Below are 17,766 nucleotides of genomic sequence, written 5' to 3'. Positions count from 1 at the left end.
ATTTTTTAATCTGTAAGTTTGCTATTATTGCCTAGGCATTATTAAATGAACATTAGGCAGCATTAAAAGCCTAAAACAAATGTCAAAATAGATATATGGCTATTGGTTAAGATCAATTTCCCTGTTAAAGCTGCTTAGGAGGCATCAAGTGGAAAAAGTAAGTGGCTGCATAAAATACCATGAATGTGCTATATTAAAGTAGTTTTATTTCATATTGACTTTAACTTTTGCACATCAGTCAAACACACCTATAAAATAAATTCTTAAACGAAGCACATTTTTACAAACACTTTTATTTCATTTCACAGTATTGCATTTTTCTTCCTATACATTTACATTCAGATTGAGTAAAAACGGAAGAACATGTCTAATTTGATTTACTTTTGTCTGCATGCATTAAGACAGTTATGGGTTTTTATCAAATACATCCTATGTTACAGAAGTCAAGTAATCATAAACTATAATGACATGTAAAAGGCAAAACAAAATAAATAAATCTCCAAACAATGGGTTTTCGCATCTGTATCAGGTGATCATGGAATTATTTCAGCAATGACATATTATTCCAGATAATGTTTGCCTGAGTAAGCAAGAAACTTCATGAGTGGTTGAGATGTTTGACATACTCCACGCATCAGTCATGCCAATGATATTGCATGTGCAAAAATCTGAAATTTACTATCAGCTCTGATAAATCTGGACCTTGCTTTAATCTTCAGCTTTCGGCACACTTGCACAGACATCTCTTTCGTGGACAAGCATTTTTACACAGTTACACACACACACACACACACACACACACACACACACACACACACACACACACACACACACACACACACACACACACACACACACACACACACACACACACACACACACACACACACACACACACACACCTCCCAATAAAACATACAATAAAAAAAAAGTTAAACTGTGCTTTTTCTACTGCTGTTTTTAACCCGGTTTGCTAAAATGTGAAGAAGACTTTATTAAAACATTAAATAAATTCTATACAACCAAAAAAATACAACACAGTCCACTGTTTCTTTTCCCCCCTTTTTAATCACATACCACGTCTAATGTGACCTCCTCACCACCAGGGGTCATTTGCATATTTCACACCCTCAAATCAAACATCATAAAAGGAGGCACTCCCTCCGTTCTCTAGTACACCCATTGTACAACCATTATTTGATTTTAGCCCATATAAGAGGATATGACCAATAGATCTCTACGGCATGTAACATCATGCGACCCCACAAGCAATGGTGCTTTATTTTGACAGATTTACAGGTTTCAGTCTTCTTGTAGAGAATTGAGCTGATGCTGAGTGAGAGCGTTTCCCATTTGCTGCATGTGACAACATCACAGAAAGACACCAGCAGGAAACTTGACACTGTTACTCGCAGGCGATTTTGCCATCAAAGCTGGAGAGGGCGATGGCAAAGGCTTGTACGGCACACAGAGGATACCTGTAGTCCAAAGTGAAAGCATCGTCTGCAACTCTCCCGAACTGCATCACAATGTAGTCCACTGAAATACAGCACACCAATGGTCATGTCAATTTATATTTACTTACAGCCAACATATGAATACTTCCATTATTTATAAATGTATTTGAACACATCCTTCTGCACAGTGTTTACTGCACACTTTGTATGTACTATTATATAAAACAGTGAAAAAGCATGCAATATGGAACAATAAACTTTTCAAATAATAGTATGCAACACTTTAGAATTTTGTATGTTTAATTCATTGTTTTGCATCTCAACATACACTACATAAGATTATTTAGCATGTTTAATCCATTTTTAAGTGTCCACATTTAAATGTCTTAACTTTTCCCAGTTCAATCAAACAGTAAGTCAAGAAAGAGATTAAAAAATTGCTGTTGATATTATTTCTGGTACATTTGTCACATTGGAAATGGATGGTGAAGTCAAATGCATTGCATTGTGGGATGCAGTATATTGCATTAACTAATTTGGCACTAATTTGGCTTTAAATAGTTGAAGTACTACAACCTAAATAATAAATTATTTAAATTATTTAATTAATTAAAAATAATAAATGATCACTAAATATAAATTTAAAAAGCAAACTAATAAACTTAAACTAAAATTAAAATATACAAATAAATGCTAATTCAACTTCAAATATTAATAAATACTATAATAGTATATAAGGAATCCTAAAATAACACTTCAGGTTATATAATTCACATTTGGCAACTGTAGTAGCTGTGATGATTTGCAAACAGCAAAATTAGTAATATTTGAGAATGCTTTATTCAAACATGATCTATTTGTGAAGCCGTATGCAACACAGCTCTAGCCGAGAGACTTACGGTCTTTGTTATGCACAATCTGGAAGTTTTTGATGGAGGCCTGTGTGACTCTGCCGTTGAAGTTTAACACATGTGACGCCGTATCTTCATTCCACACTGGCGTCTTATTGCGCAGCTCTATCAAGTTTTCCATATTTCTGTTTTGATGTCTCATGAGGAGGCCATTATTGTCCTGTTGGGAAGCATTATTTTTAGTTGTCATTTAAAAAAAAAAAATGGTTGTGTATGTATACATTTGTGATTTACTTACACTACGTGGTCGTATGGGGACTCGTTCACCATCTTTGGTCATGCCAGGAATAACTATAATCATTCGTCTCGGTCCTTTCATGCCCAAAACATTTGTTTCCTAAAGTCACAATATAATATCAAATTAATATTATGAAATATAACTGATATTGTTTCATTGATTAGTGCTTCAACCAAAACTACAGCAGTATTGTAATGTTGCCTTACATAGATAATGGCTGCCAATTCCTGCCGAGCGTTAGACATGTCCGGCAGAGCTCGGTCCGGATGCAGTGCATTATCGAACACCGTGAACTTAGTTCCCATCAGATTTGACCTGAAATACAAGTGCAAATAACCTTTAAATCAACGAGACTGTGTCATAGACCTACAAAAGTATCATATAAAGAGCGGCTATATTGGTAATGGTCCAAACCCACGTACCTCAGCTTCCCAATGAAGTTTTCTCCTCCTCTGGAGAGGTCGGTGGGGTCTATGGAGATCAAGTAATTTGAGGTTGTGCTTTTTTTCCTCTTCCTTCCCGCTAACAAAAACACCTAGATGTAAAATAAATAAAAAGGAATTCATATTACTCCCATTTGCAAAGCTAAAATTAGTGAAAAATATTGGACCATGTATTGGGGTAAGATTTTCTTCGTTTTTTGGAAAGAAATTAATTATTTTATTTAGCAAGGACACATTAAATTAATCAAAAGGGACATTAAAGACATTTATAGATTTAGCATGATTTCTGAAGGATCATGTGACACTGAAGACTGGAGTAACGATGCTGAAAATTCAGCTTTGATCACAGGAATACATTATATTTTAGAATATATATTCACATAGAAACAGTTATTTTCAATTGTAAAAATGTTTTACAATATTAGTGCTTTTACAATATTTTCGATCAAATAAATGCAGCCTTGGTGAGCAGAGGAGACATCTTTCAAGGAAATCTTACTGACCACAACAAACTTTTGAAAGGTACACTCATAGGGAAAAAAAGGCCCAATGGGGTTCTATTTAGAACTCTCAGGTTCTTGACTCTTGACTTCTTATTGCCAAAAAGGTTCTATATAAGGAGAGGTCTTAAAAAATTGTGTAATACTTTCATGTTGCTTAATTCATAACATTTATTTAAAGCTAAAAATGAATTGAAACAAAATTAATTAAAACTAAATCCATAAAATAATCACATAATGGGAACCCCTAAGGTTCTATATATGAAGAGCCTGACGGAACCCAAAGGTTCTATATATGAAGCGCCTGACGGAACCCTAAGGTTATATATATGAAGCGCCTGACGGAACCCTAAGATTCTATATATGAAGCGGGAACCCTAAGGTTCTATATATGAAGCGCCTGATGGAACCCTAAGGTTCTATTTATGAAGCGGGAACCCTAAGGTTCTATATATGAAGCGGGAACCCTAAGGTTCTATATATGAAACGGGAACCCTAAGGTTCTATATATGAAACGCCTGACGGAACCCTAAGGTTCTATATATGAAGCGCCTGACGGAACCCTAAGATTCTATATATGAAGCGCCTGACGGAACCCTAAGATTCTATATATGAAGCGCCTGACGGAACCCTAAGATTCTATATATGAAGCGCCTGACGGAACCCTAAGGTTCTATATATGAAGCGGGAACCCTAAGGTTCTATATATGAAGCGGCTGACGGAAACCTAAGGTTCTATATATGAAGCGGGAACCCTTAGGTTCTATATATGAAGCGCCTGACGGAACCCTAAGGTTCTATATATGAAGCGGGAACCCTAAGGTTCTATATATGAAGCGGGAACCCTAAGGTTATATATATGAAGCGGGAACCCTAAGGTTCTAAATATGAAGCGCATGACGGAACCCTAAGGTTCTACATATGAAGCGGGAACCCTAAGGTTCTACATATGAAGCGGGAACCCTAAGGTTCTATATATGAAGCGCCTGACGGAACCCTAAGGTTCTATATATGAAGCGGGAACCCTAAGGTTCTATATATGAAGCGGGAACCCTAAGGTTCTAAATATGAAGCGCCTGATGGAACCCTAAGGTTCTATATATGAAGCGGGAACCCTAAGGTTCTATATATGAAGCGGGAACCCTAAGGTTCTAAATATGAAGCGCCTGACGGATCCCTAAGTTTCTATATATGAAGCGGGAACCCTAAGGTTCTATGAAGCGCCTGACGGAACCCTAAGGTTCTATATATGAAGCGCCTGACGGATCCCTAAGTTTCTATATATGAAGCGGGAACCCTAAGGTTCTATGAAGCGCCTGACGGAACCCTAAGGTTCTATATATGAAGCGGGAACCCTAAGGTTCTATATATAAAGCGGGAACCCTAAGGTTCTAAATATGAAGCGCCTGACGGATCCCTAAGTTTCTATATATGAAGCGGGAACCCTAAGGTTCTATGAAGCGCCTGACGGAACCCTAAGGTTCTATATATGAAGCGGGAACCCTAAGGTTCTAAATATAAAGCGCCTGACGGATCCCTAAGTTTCTATATATGAAGCGGGAACCCTAAGGTTCTATGAAGCGCCTGACAGAACCCTAAGGTTCTATATATGAAGCGCCTGACGGAAGGTTCTATATATGAAGCGCCTGACGGATCCCTAAGTTTCTATATATGAAGCGGGAACCCTAAGGTTCTATGAAGCGCCTGACAGAACCCTAAGGTTCTATATATGAAGCGGGAACCCTAAGTTTCTATATATGAAGCGGGAACCCTAAGGTTCTATATATGAAGCGCCTGATGGAACCCTAAGGTTCTACATATGAAGCGCCTGACGGAACCCTAAGGTTCTATATATGAAGCGGGAACCCTAAGGTTCTAAATATGAAGCGCCTGATGGAACCCTAAGGTTCTACATATGAAGCGCCTGACGGAACCCTAAGGTTCTATATATGAAGCGGGAACCCTAAGGTTCTAAATATGAAGCGCCTGATGGAACCCTAAGGTTCTATATATGAAGCGGGAACCCTAAGGTTCTAAATATGAAGCGCCTGACGGATCCCTAAGTTTCTATATATGAAGCGGGAACCCTAAGGTTCTATGAAGCGCCTGACAGAACCCTAAGGTTCTATATATGAAGCGCCTGACGGAAGGTTCTATATATGAAGCGCCTGACGGATCCCTAAGTTTCTATATATGAAGCGGGAACCCTAAGGTTCTATGAAGCGCCTGACAGAACCCTAAGGTTCTATATATGAAGCGGGAACCCTAAGGTTCTATATATGAAGCGGGAACCCTAAGGTTCTATATATGAAGCGGGAACCCTAAGGTTCTATATATGAAGCGCCTGATGGAACCCTAAGGTTCTACATATGAAGCGCCTGACGGAACCCTAAGGTTCTATATATGAAGCGGGAACCCTAAGGTTCTAAATATGAAGCGCCTGATGGAACCCTAAGGTTCTACATATGAAGCGCCTGACGGAACCCTAAGGTTCTATATATGAAGCGGGAACCCTAAGGTTCTAAATATGAAGCGCCTGATGGAACCCTAAGGTTCTATATATGAAGCGGGAACCCTAAGGTTCTAAATATGAAGCGCCTGACGGATCCCTAAGTTTCTATATATGAAGCGGGAACCCTAAGGTTCTATGAAGCGCCTGACAGAACCCTAAGGTTCTATATATGAAGCAAGAACCCTAAGGTTCTATATATGAAGCGCCTGACAGAACCTTTTCTTCTAAGAGTGTCTATGTTTACCACTCATCCATCATGGCTGAGCTTGCAAACTGCAAAGTCCTCAACACCTCATAATGTTCCAACAGCATGAGAGACTCCGGAGAAATACAAACATAACAGTAGATGTCATACTTTCTTCTCATTGTCCAGGTGCAGGTAGTAAGTTGGGTAAAGGCCTCGGTCCATCCCTCTCTTGTCCCGGGTCACTTTGCACTTTACCGTGACGCCTTGTTGAGCGGGTTGAAGTACAAACTCCTCCAGATTGTCAAACTCGATGACAGGAGAAGGTGCTCGCTCCTCCTTCAATGGAGTAAAAGAGGTAACCATACAAAACATCCCACATTAAATTGATAATAGAATGAGAATAATGTGGAATACAATGAATTTACCTTTTTGCCTTTTTTCCCTTTGCCCTTTTTCTTTTTCTGTGTCACTTCTGAATCAGAGTCTTCAGTCTCGTCTGCTTTAGCAGGATCTGAGGATGAGAACAATCACATCAGACATGGGAACAGCCATGTGCTGAAATATTTTTTTAGAATCTAAGCTTTTGTCTTTTTATGTCAAATTGTGCATACCATAATGGTTTAAGAAAAGAACTTACTTTTGGTCTTTTTTGTCTTTTTGTCCTTGTCTTTGTCCCCTCCTGTCTGAAACATGGACGATGGGTTTGAGCTGCTCTTCTTCTTCGTCTTGCTGCTTTTGGTTTCTGGTTCGCTCTCATCTTCACTCTCAGATTTGGCAGCTTTATCATCCAAAAGATAAGCAAACATATACATTATTGTGAATCATCAAGCGGACATGCATGTAGAAAAGCTCTCAGAACATTACCTTTCTTTTTACTCTTGGTTTCAGGCTTGTCTCCATTTATCTGAAACATGGACGCCGGCTCCTTTTTCTTGGCTTTAGATTTTCCTTTACTGTCTGCGTCCTCTTTGATGTCTTCATGTTCACATAAAGCAAGGAATCAATAAACAGATCCAAAAATAAATCTAGTTAGCAAGTATTGTTGAAAGTAACATTAGAGCTCATAATAGAAAGTTTAAAGAGCTTTATGTCACTCATTTGAGAAGAGGACACCTTTTGATTTGGACTTCTTGTCTTTTTCCTTGTCTTTTAATTTTCCATCAGAACTTTCTTTTGAAGTCTTTTTCTTTGTCTTCTTCTGAGGAGTGGTTTCTCCATCGTCCTCTTCATCATCGTCATCATCTTCTGTTAAACCTGTTTTGCAATAAACACATTTAAGTGCTCAGTGAAAAAAAAAATTGGTACACTTATCAAATGTCACACCATCATCCTGAAGGAGAGAGAAGACATTGTTTAGTATTACAGTTGTTTCTCCAAGACAGTCATGAGAAAAATGGGTTAAACTCCAATTATCTCAGTTTCAACTGATGTTTCAATATGAGCTCGAGATATTAAAGTCTGAAATCAAAAGTATCAAATACTTCTGATCAAATTCTTCCTATCTGAGATTATATACACATTCATAACTATACATTTTTAATTATACAGGTGAAACTCGAAAAATGAGAATATGGTGCAAAAGTTAATTTATTTCAGTAAATCAACTTAAAAGGTGAAACTAATATATTATATAGACTCATTACATGCAAAGTGAGATATGTCAAGCCTTTATTTGTTATCATTTTGATGATTATGGCTTACAGCTTATGAAAACCCCAAATTCAAAATTAGAATATTGTGAAAAGTTTTCATAAGCTGTAAAAGACATAATCATCAAAATTGTACCAAATAAAGGCTTGAAATATCTCACTTTGCATGTAATGAGTCTATTTCATATATTAGTTTCACCTTTTAAGTTGATTTACTGAAATAAATTAACTTTTGCACCATATTCTCATTTTTCGAGTTTCACCTGTATCTCAGTAATTGTCTTATAGTTTAAGAAAAAAAATTTGATACCTCAATAAAACCGAATTTGTGAAAGGTCACATAAGTGTTGTTATTGTTAATAAAAACTAATATCTGAAAACATTAACTGAAATAAAGCTTAAATAAATAAAAATATTAGATGAAAACTGAAACTAGAGCTCCAAGATTCTGGATAAATTGAGAATCGAAAGGTCATGATTCTCCCTCGATTCTGAATAGACAACTAAAAAAAAGTCTTTTTTTTTTTTTTTACAATCTTTGAATGACTGATGCAATGACTCACTCATTAAGACTTCACGTGTTCCATTACTGGATGAATCAGCTTTTTTTTATTTATTATTAATCTCTTGAATGAATGATTCAATGACAAATACATTTTTTAACAGTCACTTGTCGCCACCTACTGGTGTAACGATCTAATGATACAATCTGAAGAAAATTTGAAGAGTCAAGTTTCTTTCAAATGGTGATGTACTCTAGTTTGATCACTAACGTAGACATCAGTGTTTACATCTAAACTAATTTTAACTTGACATTAAAGATGATGTCTTAAAATTAGAGATGTTGCCTTGGCAAGTTGAAGTACTAAAATGACTAAAAATGAAATAAAAATAACGCTAAATAGAAATGTACACAAAAAATACGACAAGGCACAATTTAAATAAAAGAGAATTCAAATAAAAACTGAAAATACAAAAATAAAAGCCTATTAAACATTAATAACTATAATAGTATCAATACACATGGGTCACTTACTCTTCTTCTTCTTTGGGGCACTTTTTGCTTTCTTTTTGAATTCTTTCTCCTTCTCTGTTGATTCTTTTTCCTTCTCTAGTTTCTTCTTCTTCACCTTCTCTCCATCTGTGAGGGAGGTTTGTGAGAATTGTGTAAACAGACTGACAGAAGCACAGTTCTGTCATGACAACTCTTGGAGTGTTTGGTATGTTAATGGATATGACCATGTTTATGTGTTTGGTCTTGGCGTAATAGATCTGCTACGCTGTTGTTTCTTTGATTGCTGTAGATCAAGTACGAGACTTGCCATTGCCAATACACACACGACACGCTGCTGTGAGCAAGTAAGACATGCTGCTGCATACATGAATTACCCATAGCAGATCTATACAGGTGGAGCTGGCATGGAGGGTTTCTGAAAGCGCACTGCAACTGCTACAGCAAATGCTGAACAAGTATTTAAGGTTGAGCAGTAAGTTCATTGGCTACTGAAACAGCAGGAACCAATCAACTATGCCCTATAGACCTTATGCACCAGAGAAACAAGGGCGCCGTCATCTTTAGAATATTGTCTTTGAACTTCCGTTTTTGCGGTCGCTCTGTATATCTCTATGGCATTGCTGTCCAGGAGTAATTAGCTTTTGAAGTGGATTTACTTAATGTAAAGTTAACAAAAGTTATCATGAGGATTGTAATGTTTAAAGCAAATGTCTTAACAAATGTCAGTAGACCGGGAAGATTTTAAAACGAGTCGTTCATTCATAAATAGGCAAGATCGCTGTGAAAATACAGACCGGAAGACAAAAGACAACGAGCGCAGCGCTGAAAAGGGGCGGGGCTACATAAGGCCTATAAAGAATGATGTGATTGCAAGCAGTTTGAGTTAAAGGGTTAGTTCACCCAAAAATGAAAATTATGTCATTAATGACTCACCCTCATGTCGTCACAAGCCCGTAAGACCTCCGTTCATCTTCGGGAACAAAGTTTAAGATATTTTAGATTTAGTCCGAGAGCTTTCTGTCCCTCCATTGGAAATGTGTGTACGCTATACTGTCCTTGTCCAGAAAGGAAATAAAGACATCATCAAAGTAGTCCATGTGACATCAGTGAGTTAGTTAGAATGTGTTGAAGCATCGAAAATACATTTTGGTCCAAAAATAACAAAAACTACGGCTTTATTCAGCATTGTATTGTCTTCCGGTTCTGTTGTGGATCCGCGTTCAGTGCCGCTGCTGACGTGTGTCTGGTGTGTGTGTGTGTGTGTGTGTGTATTCTGGTTCTGTTGTGGATCCGCGTTCAGTGCCGCTGCTGACGTAAGACGCTGCTGACGTGTGTCTGGTGTGTGTGTGTGTGTGTGTGTGTGTGTGTATTCTGGTTCTGTTGTGGATCCGCGTTCAGTGCCGCCGCTGACGTAAGACGCTGCTGACGTGTGTCTGGTGTGTGTGTGTGTGTGTGTATTCTGGTTCTGTTGTGGATCCGCGTTCAGTGCCGCTGCTGACGTAAGACGCTGCTGTCGTGTGTCTGGTGTGTGTGTGTGTGTGTGTATTCTGGTTCTGTTGTGGATCCGCGTTCAGTGCCGCCGCTGACGTAAGACGCTGCTGACGTGTGTCTGGTGTGTGTGTGTGTGTGTGTATTCTGGTTCTGTTGTGGATCCGCGTTCAGTGCCGCTGCTGACGTGTGTCTGGTGTGTGTGTGTGTGTGTGTATTCTGGTTCTGTTGTGGATCCGCGTTCAGTGCCGCTGCTGACGTAAGACGCTGCTGACGTGTGTCTGGTGTGTGTGTGTGTGTGTGTATTCTGGTTCTGTTGTGGATCCGCGTTCAGTGCCGCTGCTGACGTAAGACGCTGCTGTCGTGTGTCTGGTGTGTGTGTGTGTGTGTGTATTCTGGTTCTGTTGTGGATCCGCGTTCAGTGCCGCCGCTGACGTAAGACGCTGCTGACGTGTGTCTGGTGTGTGTGTGTGTGTGTGTATTCTGGTTCTGTTGTGGATCCGCGTTCAGTGCCGCTGCTGACGTAAGACGCTGCTGACGTGTGTCTGGTGTGTGTGTGTGTGTGTGTATTCTGGTTCTGTTGTGGATCCGCGTTCAGTGCCGCTGCTGACGTAAGACGCTGTTGACGTGTGTCTGGTGCGTCCGTGTATTCGGGTTCAAATAAATATGGCTGGGCAAAAAAATGCAAGTCTTCCTCTGTGTGGAAATCCTTAGACATGTTTGCGAAGATTGTTTTGTTTCCAGCGTGCGTCTCCCTCAGACTGTAAACGAAGCTCGGGCGCACCAGACACACGTCAGCAGCGTCACTGAACGCGGATCCACAACAGAACCGGAATACACACACACACACACACACTCACACACACACACACACACACACCAGACACACGTCAGCAGCGTCTTACGTCAGCGGCGGCACTGAACGCGGATCCACAACAGAACCGGAATACACACACACACACACACACACACACACCAGACACACGTCAGCAGCGTCTTACGTCAGCAGCGGCACTGAACGCGGATCCACAACAGAACCAGAATACACACACACACACACACACACACACACACCAGACACACGTCAGCAGCGTCTTACGTCAGCAGCGGCACTGAACGCGGATCCACAACAGAACCAGAATACACACACACACACACACACACACCAGACACACGTCAGCAGCGGCACTGAACGCGGATCCACAACAGAACCGGAAGACAATACAATGCTGAATAAAGCCGTAGTTTTTGTTATTTTTGGACCAAAATGTATTTTCGATGCTTCAACACATTCTAACTAACTCACTGATGTCACATGGACTACTTTGATGATGTCTTTATTTCCTTTCTGGACAAGGACAGTATACCGTACATACATTTACAATGGAGGGACAGAAAGCTCTCGGACTAAATCCAAAATATCTTAAACTGTGTTCTGAAGATGAACGGAGGTCTTACGGGCTTGGGACGACATGAGGGAGAGTCATTAATGACATAATTTTCATTTTTGGGTGAACTAACCCTTTAAGACCAATCAGCTTGCGCCATCTAGAGTTTCATGACAGAACTTTGTATTGATGTGACATTTCAGGACATGGACTCTCTGGCGTACTCTGAGTGGCTGGGCTGCTCTCGGCCGACAGATCTGCGCTCTTCTTGCTCTTGGGCTTTTTGGGTTTGGCTTCGCTTCCGTTGGTCTCTACTGGAGTGGACTCGGGCTTCTTCTTCTTGGGCTTCTGTAATATTCTGATGTGCACAGTCATAAAATGACATTATTGTAAATGGCATGTTGGAGAGAAAGAAATTAAGCATTTACATTTATTCATTTAGCAGACACTTCTAACCAAAGCGACTTACAAATGAGGAATACATCAAGAAATTCATCTTGAAGAGTCAATAAACATGAGAAAAGCTAGTAATGCAAAGTGTCAGATATCGTTCAGAATAGTACAAGCTAAAACAGGGAGGCATGAAGGAATAGTGAGAGCACAGACAAAGCTTTTTTTGTTAGAAAATTTGAGAACTCACCAGTAATGACGCATGTGAAAGCAACAAATAAGAAGAGAACAACATTCTGAATATCACTCTCAATCTATTTAAGTTATTCAGAAGCATCTTGTTCTTCATCTGCACACTTGGATTTTTGTAACTTATGGTTATAGGTTATTTAGTGTTGTCAGAGTCATATGGGTCATTCCTCAACCAAAGGTCCCAGGCTCAAATCATTCATTTTGAAGAAAGACTAACTTAAATAGTAATTAAAGCCTAAATATTAAATGCCATGGATGAATATTTACTGAGTTATCCACTATTGGTCAAATGACAATTTAAAGCCAAATTACAGGTGGGCGAAAATGACTTTAGAAAGATGGCAGCATCATTATTTTATTTTTACGTAGAGATTGGTAGATCTTGTGTTTAGCAATCCTTGTTGCATTATATGCCAACGGTGACAGTTCATAAATGTATATGTCTGTAACTCTGTCTGTCTGTAACTAAAAAAATAGCAAAGATATCTCAATATGTTTTTGGATTCTGGTTCTTAACAAACTTTTCTTTGGGTATGTTCATTTTTAAGGCTCTATACTGTTCAGTCGCAGAGATATGGGGATCTCAATGTGGCTCTAAGAGTAAATTGCTAAACACATTTTCAGTGGTCAAAAGCCAAAAATTCTGCATACAGCATATTTTTCTTTTTCTTTTAAAGAACAATCTCTGAAGAACAAATAACGTTGAAACTAGACATTTATCTTGTTTCCCTCTATCAAAATAATTGTATAGAACATACCTGTATGAGTGTCAAAAATATTATTTTTCCAATGTTTGTTTGACTGTGACTCAAGAAGTAGTAAAGATATCTCAATATCCTTTTAGATTCTGGTTCTTAACAAACTTTTTTTTTTGGTATCTTCATTTTTAAGACTCTATATGGTTTATTCTCAGAGGAAAAAAAAATAAGATATAATACTTATTGAGTTACAGGCATGCGAGCTTTGGGGGAAAGCAGGAAAAGTGCTTTTTCCCATTTTTGAACTGTCACCATTGGCATATAATGCAACAAGGATTGCTGAAGACAAAAGAATTTAATAATAGACCTACCAATCTCTGTGTAAAAATAAAATAATAATGCTGCCATCTTTCTAAAGTCATTTTCGCCCACCTGTAATTTGGCCCCAAATCTCAGGTGAAAATGGTCATTTTGACCCGCTACACAAAATAGTGGTTTACCCAGTAAATATTAATTTAATATTTTGGCTTTCATTACTACTAATGTTTGTCTATGAGCAAAATCAAGCAGAAAGTTTCCAAAATTTGGTTGATTTGACATGGAAGGACCTAATTGCTAAATTGTCATATTTTTGCTTGAAATGTGCTGACGGATGAGTCTGATGCGGATGAAGTTATACAGTACTGATAAAAGATGTTTTAGTCAATTATTTTCATCCATCCTAATCAAATGTAAAGGAACATAAAAAAAAAAGACGTGGGAGAAAAATCTGAAGCACAAAACTGCACACAAATTAATTTCAAACAGCATCCAAAAACACTTCAACATGCATTTGAAGTTTTATTTATGCATTATTTATGTAGATAATAATCACTTATGATGCACGTTGATATTTGTAATGTGTTTTAAATGCATTATCTAGATCTATTGATAGCAGTGATCTGATGCATAACAACATTATGCAACTTGTTGAACGAAGGTATCAATTATGGAAACACATCATATATCTATGCATAATTTTTTTGTTGTAGACTGTCTTCATACGTGTAATTTAAAAATATCCACACATCTTTTCACCCTCGTAAATGACCAAAAGCATGAGATATTCAATGTGGCCTGTACTGACAGTCAGTGTGCGTGTGTGTGTGTGTGTGTGTGTGTGTGTGTGTGTGTGTGTGTGTGTGTGTGTGTGTGTGTGTGTGAGATCCACTTAAGACTCAGCCAGAATAAGGCTATTAATACCGTCACCTCAGTCAATCCCTGTCATGAGGTGTGGAGGAAAACACGAACCCTAATTCAATCATGTTTCCATTAAATTAACAGCAAATCCTATACATTTCACCAAAGACATTTTTGAAATCAGTCACAAATTAGGCTAGTTACTTTAAATACAACCTCTGTGGTAAAAAACTAAATTCTAATATCTGTGCTGTCTAAATGTACTCAAGTTGGGTTTGTAGGTCATAGCCTATACATGCACTGAATGAGACATTCACATATTTCCATTTATAATTCTATAATTTCAAAAAAATATCTTTTAAGCTCTGAACCCTGGAGCTAAAGTTTTCAAACGTAGCTTATAAGGACTATATCACCGTATACATAGCCTATATATAAATCTGCAAAGTCTAACATTTCTTACTAGCTATTTTAGTAAGAAATACTAAGAAAGAATATTAATGCAAATGTAATTATGTTAAATATTTGTGAAATTCATGAATGGAAGTGTTTGTTTCATGGGCACATGTGTGTAATATCACTGATCTTTCCTGAAAAACTAGAACTGACCTCACCAGAACTCATTGATTTAGACATATCAACCAGATAATGACAGTAATATTTTAAATTATTAATGTTAAAAAATATACAGTGTGGTCAGATCAATTCTGATAACAGGTGTATGTAGTTTAAAACAAAATAATTCAGATAATCTCCAAATGTCCTTTAATAAATCAACATTTAGATCAACGGGGATTCAAAAAATAATAGGCCTATAGGCTAATAACTACATCGTGCAATCAGTCTATTAAAACAAGCTTACCTTTTCCGTAGACATGTCCGTATCCTGAATCTGTCTCCAACAAAGGCCTCGCTACACTGCGAAAGTTTGGAGCTTCACTCAATGAACCTCCATCAGCAGAAAGTTGCTAAGAGGATTTTCGCACTGACCCCATCTGTCACACACTCACACACACACACACACACACACACACACGACATTCTGTGACAGACGGGAAGCACGTGGAGATCTTTGGGTGTGAGGCGCTATAAAAAAAATGATATGGTCAATAAGTTATGACAACATATGTTTTTTACATTGCTTTAACTCATCAAAAGAAGTTAAACTATTTTTTTTTACAAGCTATACAAGATAGTTTAATGTAATTTAAGTTGAAATGACTTAAACATTCAAGTTGACTGGGAATTCAACTTGAAAGTTGAAGTGGGAATTTTCTGATCTTTAATGAAAATGTCTCATTATGGAAGAAATAATAAAGAGAAGATAGATGTGACAAATGGACATCAACTTCAAGACTGTCGGCTAAACTTTACTTAAGGCAACTTTTATGTATTATTATATGCTGTGATTGATCACCATTTTTTTTTTTCATTTGAAATTTTCACCTTTTCATTTTAACCACCTTTTTGCCTTATAATGAATAAATTAGCATGGACATATATCCATATAAACCTCTCAAGATGTATTAATACTGAGAAATAAAAAGGTCCTCCATATTAACATATAATGATGAGACACTTTACTTGAAATTGCTAAAAAAAAAATACAATTTTATGATTATGGATATATTCTGTGATTTTTATTTATTTATAGCTATCCAGCCAGTGGCGGTTCTAGAGGGGGGGCCAGGGGGGCCAGTGCCCCTGTGACAAAAAGCTTGGCCCCCCTTGTGGCCCCCCTAAATGTGGAGTTTGAAATAATTTTTACAAAACTGTTTTTTGCTATCGTTGTATGTGTATTATTTTTTTATTTTTCTATCTTTGTGGATTTGCATTTTCACGTGACAATTCGCATCACATTCGCGGGAATCGCGGCAGAATGTTTGAAGAGGTGAGTGCGCGCGCGCGGCCGGGGCGCTCTCTCTCTCTCTCTGCTCGTTATGCACTGTCAAGCGCAGCAAGCGGACGCTCTGACGGGTTTTAGAAGATAAAATACAACCCGAAACTAAAAACAGACCCGGCTTCTATTTGAGACCGGCCTTTATGCAGTGGTGGACGAAGTACACATACCATGTACTTGAGTAAAAGTAAAGATACTCAAGGTAAAATATTACTCAAGTAAAAGTAGAAGTGCTGCCTTTAAACATTCACTTGAGTAAAAGTACAAAAGTATTTGCCTTCAAATGTACTTAAGTATCCAAGTACTTTGATTTTTTTTATGGCTATAATGTCCTATTATAATTTATCACAAGACTCTTGCTTAACTCAGTATAAGTGAAGACTAATGTCACTCTTGGCACACCAATCTATTAATAAAATGACATTAATTAGTCTGATAATTAATAACTATATAACTATATATATATATATATATATATATATATTTGAATTGAATTGATTTTTTGTATGTTTAATTTTGGAGGGAAGGGGACTGTTCCTATAAGGTATAAAACATTTACAGTATTTACTGTAGGCCTATATTTTTCTCCAGCGCCTATGGTCATAATTATTAACATCTTAATGTTATGATACATTCACATAAACCTGCACAACGCCATTAAATATATATATATATATACACACACATACACACACACACACACACACACACACACACACACACACACACACACACACACACACACATATATATATATTCTATATTCTATGTTATGGAAGCAGCCAATTTCCCTCCAAAATTAAACACAAAAACGTATTAATGCAGTGTTTCTGCTAGGCTACTCCCCAGGAAAAAAAAAAGCTATTATATGCAAGTCATTTTAGTGGCAACGTAAGCAATGTACATTATGCGTCAATACTTACCAATAATTGCTGCAATAACAGCTGCTGCTCTCTGTCCCGCTTAAAATCATTGTCAACGCGATTTGTTTGGGACTATTGAGAGAGCTACATGAATAACGTGACCGCGCGGCGGCGAGATCACTGTCACAACCATCTATGTTCGCAACTCTCATATTTAACGGCTCTGGTTCGCGCTCAGTAGATACCGCCAAGGCAAGTTCAAAACAAAGCGGCGTGCTGTACTGTGATTGGTGGCTCGTTTGGCCAGTTACGTTTTTATCCACTCATAAATAAAAAGGAACGTCTGATTTTGAAAATGTAGTAGAGTAAAAAGTAAGATATTTGACTTTGAAATGTAGTGGAGTTAAAGTAAAAGTCTCCCAAAATTTAAATACTTGAGTAAAGTACAGATACACAAAAAAGCTACTTAAGTACAGTAACGAATTACATTTACTTCGTTACTGTCCACCACTGCCTTTATGTACCCAAACCTGTCGCCACACCAGGCGTGTAAAAGAGACAGGCGTCTATTCGGGACTCGGCTATTATTTGAAGTTTCACGGTATGTACGAGGCACTGTGAGCTGACATAGCATTTGTCTATCGTCCTTTCACTGCTGTGTGCAGTTCATAGGTAGGCTATGTCCCCAAATTAGTT

The 17,766-nt window shown here is 38.0% G+C and overlaps 1 protein-coding gene across 3 annotated transcripts; it reads right to left on the bottom strand.

The window, feature by feature from the left end:
- Window positions 1–1,365: 1,365 nt before the first annotated feature.
- LOC130104060 (tubby-related protein 1-like) lies at window positions 1,366–15,326 on the bottom strand. Of its 3 annotated transcripts, none has more exons than XM_056270454.1 (13): window positions 15,170–15,326; window positions 12,013–12,136; window positions 8,934–9,038; window positions 7,362–7,502; window positions 7,113–7,223; window positions 6,886–7,026; window positions 6,674–6,759; window positions 6,417–6,584; window positions 3,029–3,141; window positions 2,813–2,921; window positions 2,607–2,705; window positions 2,357–2,528; window positions 1,366–1,539 (listed from the first exon to the last, which is right to left on the bottom strand). In XM_056270454.1, the coding sequence occupies exons 1-13, from the start codon at window positions 15,182–15,184 to the stop codon at window positions 1,406–1,408; spliced, it is 1,518 nt and encodes a 505-aa protein (XP_056126429.1). In that variant the 5' UTR covers window positions 15,185–15,326; the 3' UTR covers window positions 1,366–1,405. The 3 variants fall into 3 exon arrangements, with proteins under 3 accessions (XP_056126429.1, XP_056126430.1, XP_056126431.1); XM_056270455.1 differs by having other exon boundaries at window positions 7,113–7,214; XM_056270456.1 differs by having other exon boundaries at window positions 7,362–7,490.
- Window positions 15,327–17,766: the final 2,440 nt, after the last annotated feature.

Source organism: Rhinichthys klamathensis, unplaced genomic scaffold (assembly GCF_029890125.1).
Source record: "Rhinichthys klamathensis goyatoka isolate OS25496 unplaced genomic scaffold, OSU_Roscu_1.1 h1tg000303l_1, whole genome shotgun sequence".
Taxonomy (NCBI): Eukaryota; Metazoa; Chordata; class Actinopteri; order Cypriniformes; family Leuciscidae; genus Rhinichthys; species Rhinichthys klamathensis.
The sequence above is the reverse complement of the archived record's forward strand: the minus strand, read 5'-3'. Positions and strand labels throughout refer to the sequence as shown.

Bases quoted from the DNA above. Each gene is read 5' to 3' on its own strand.
- LOC130104060 (XM_056270454.1), bottom strand. The intron at 2,706-2,812 runs GTAAGGCAACAT...TTGTGACTTTAG, and splicing joins AATTGGCAGCCATTATCTAT to GAAACAAATGTTTTGGGCAT. The intron at 2,529-2,606 runs GTAAGTAAATCA...GCTTCCCAACAG, and splicing joins TCCCCATACGACCACGTAGT to GACAATAATGGCCTCCTCAT.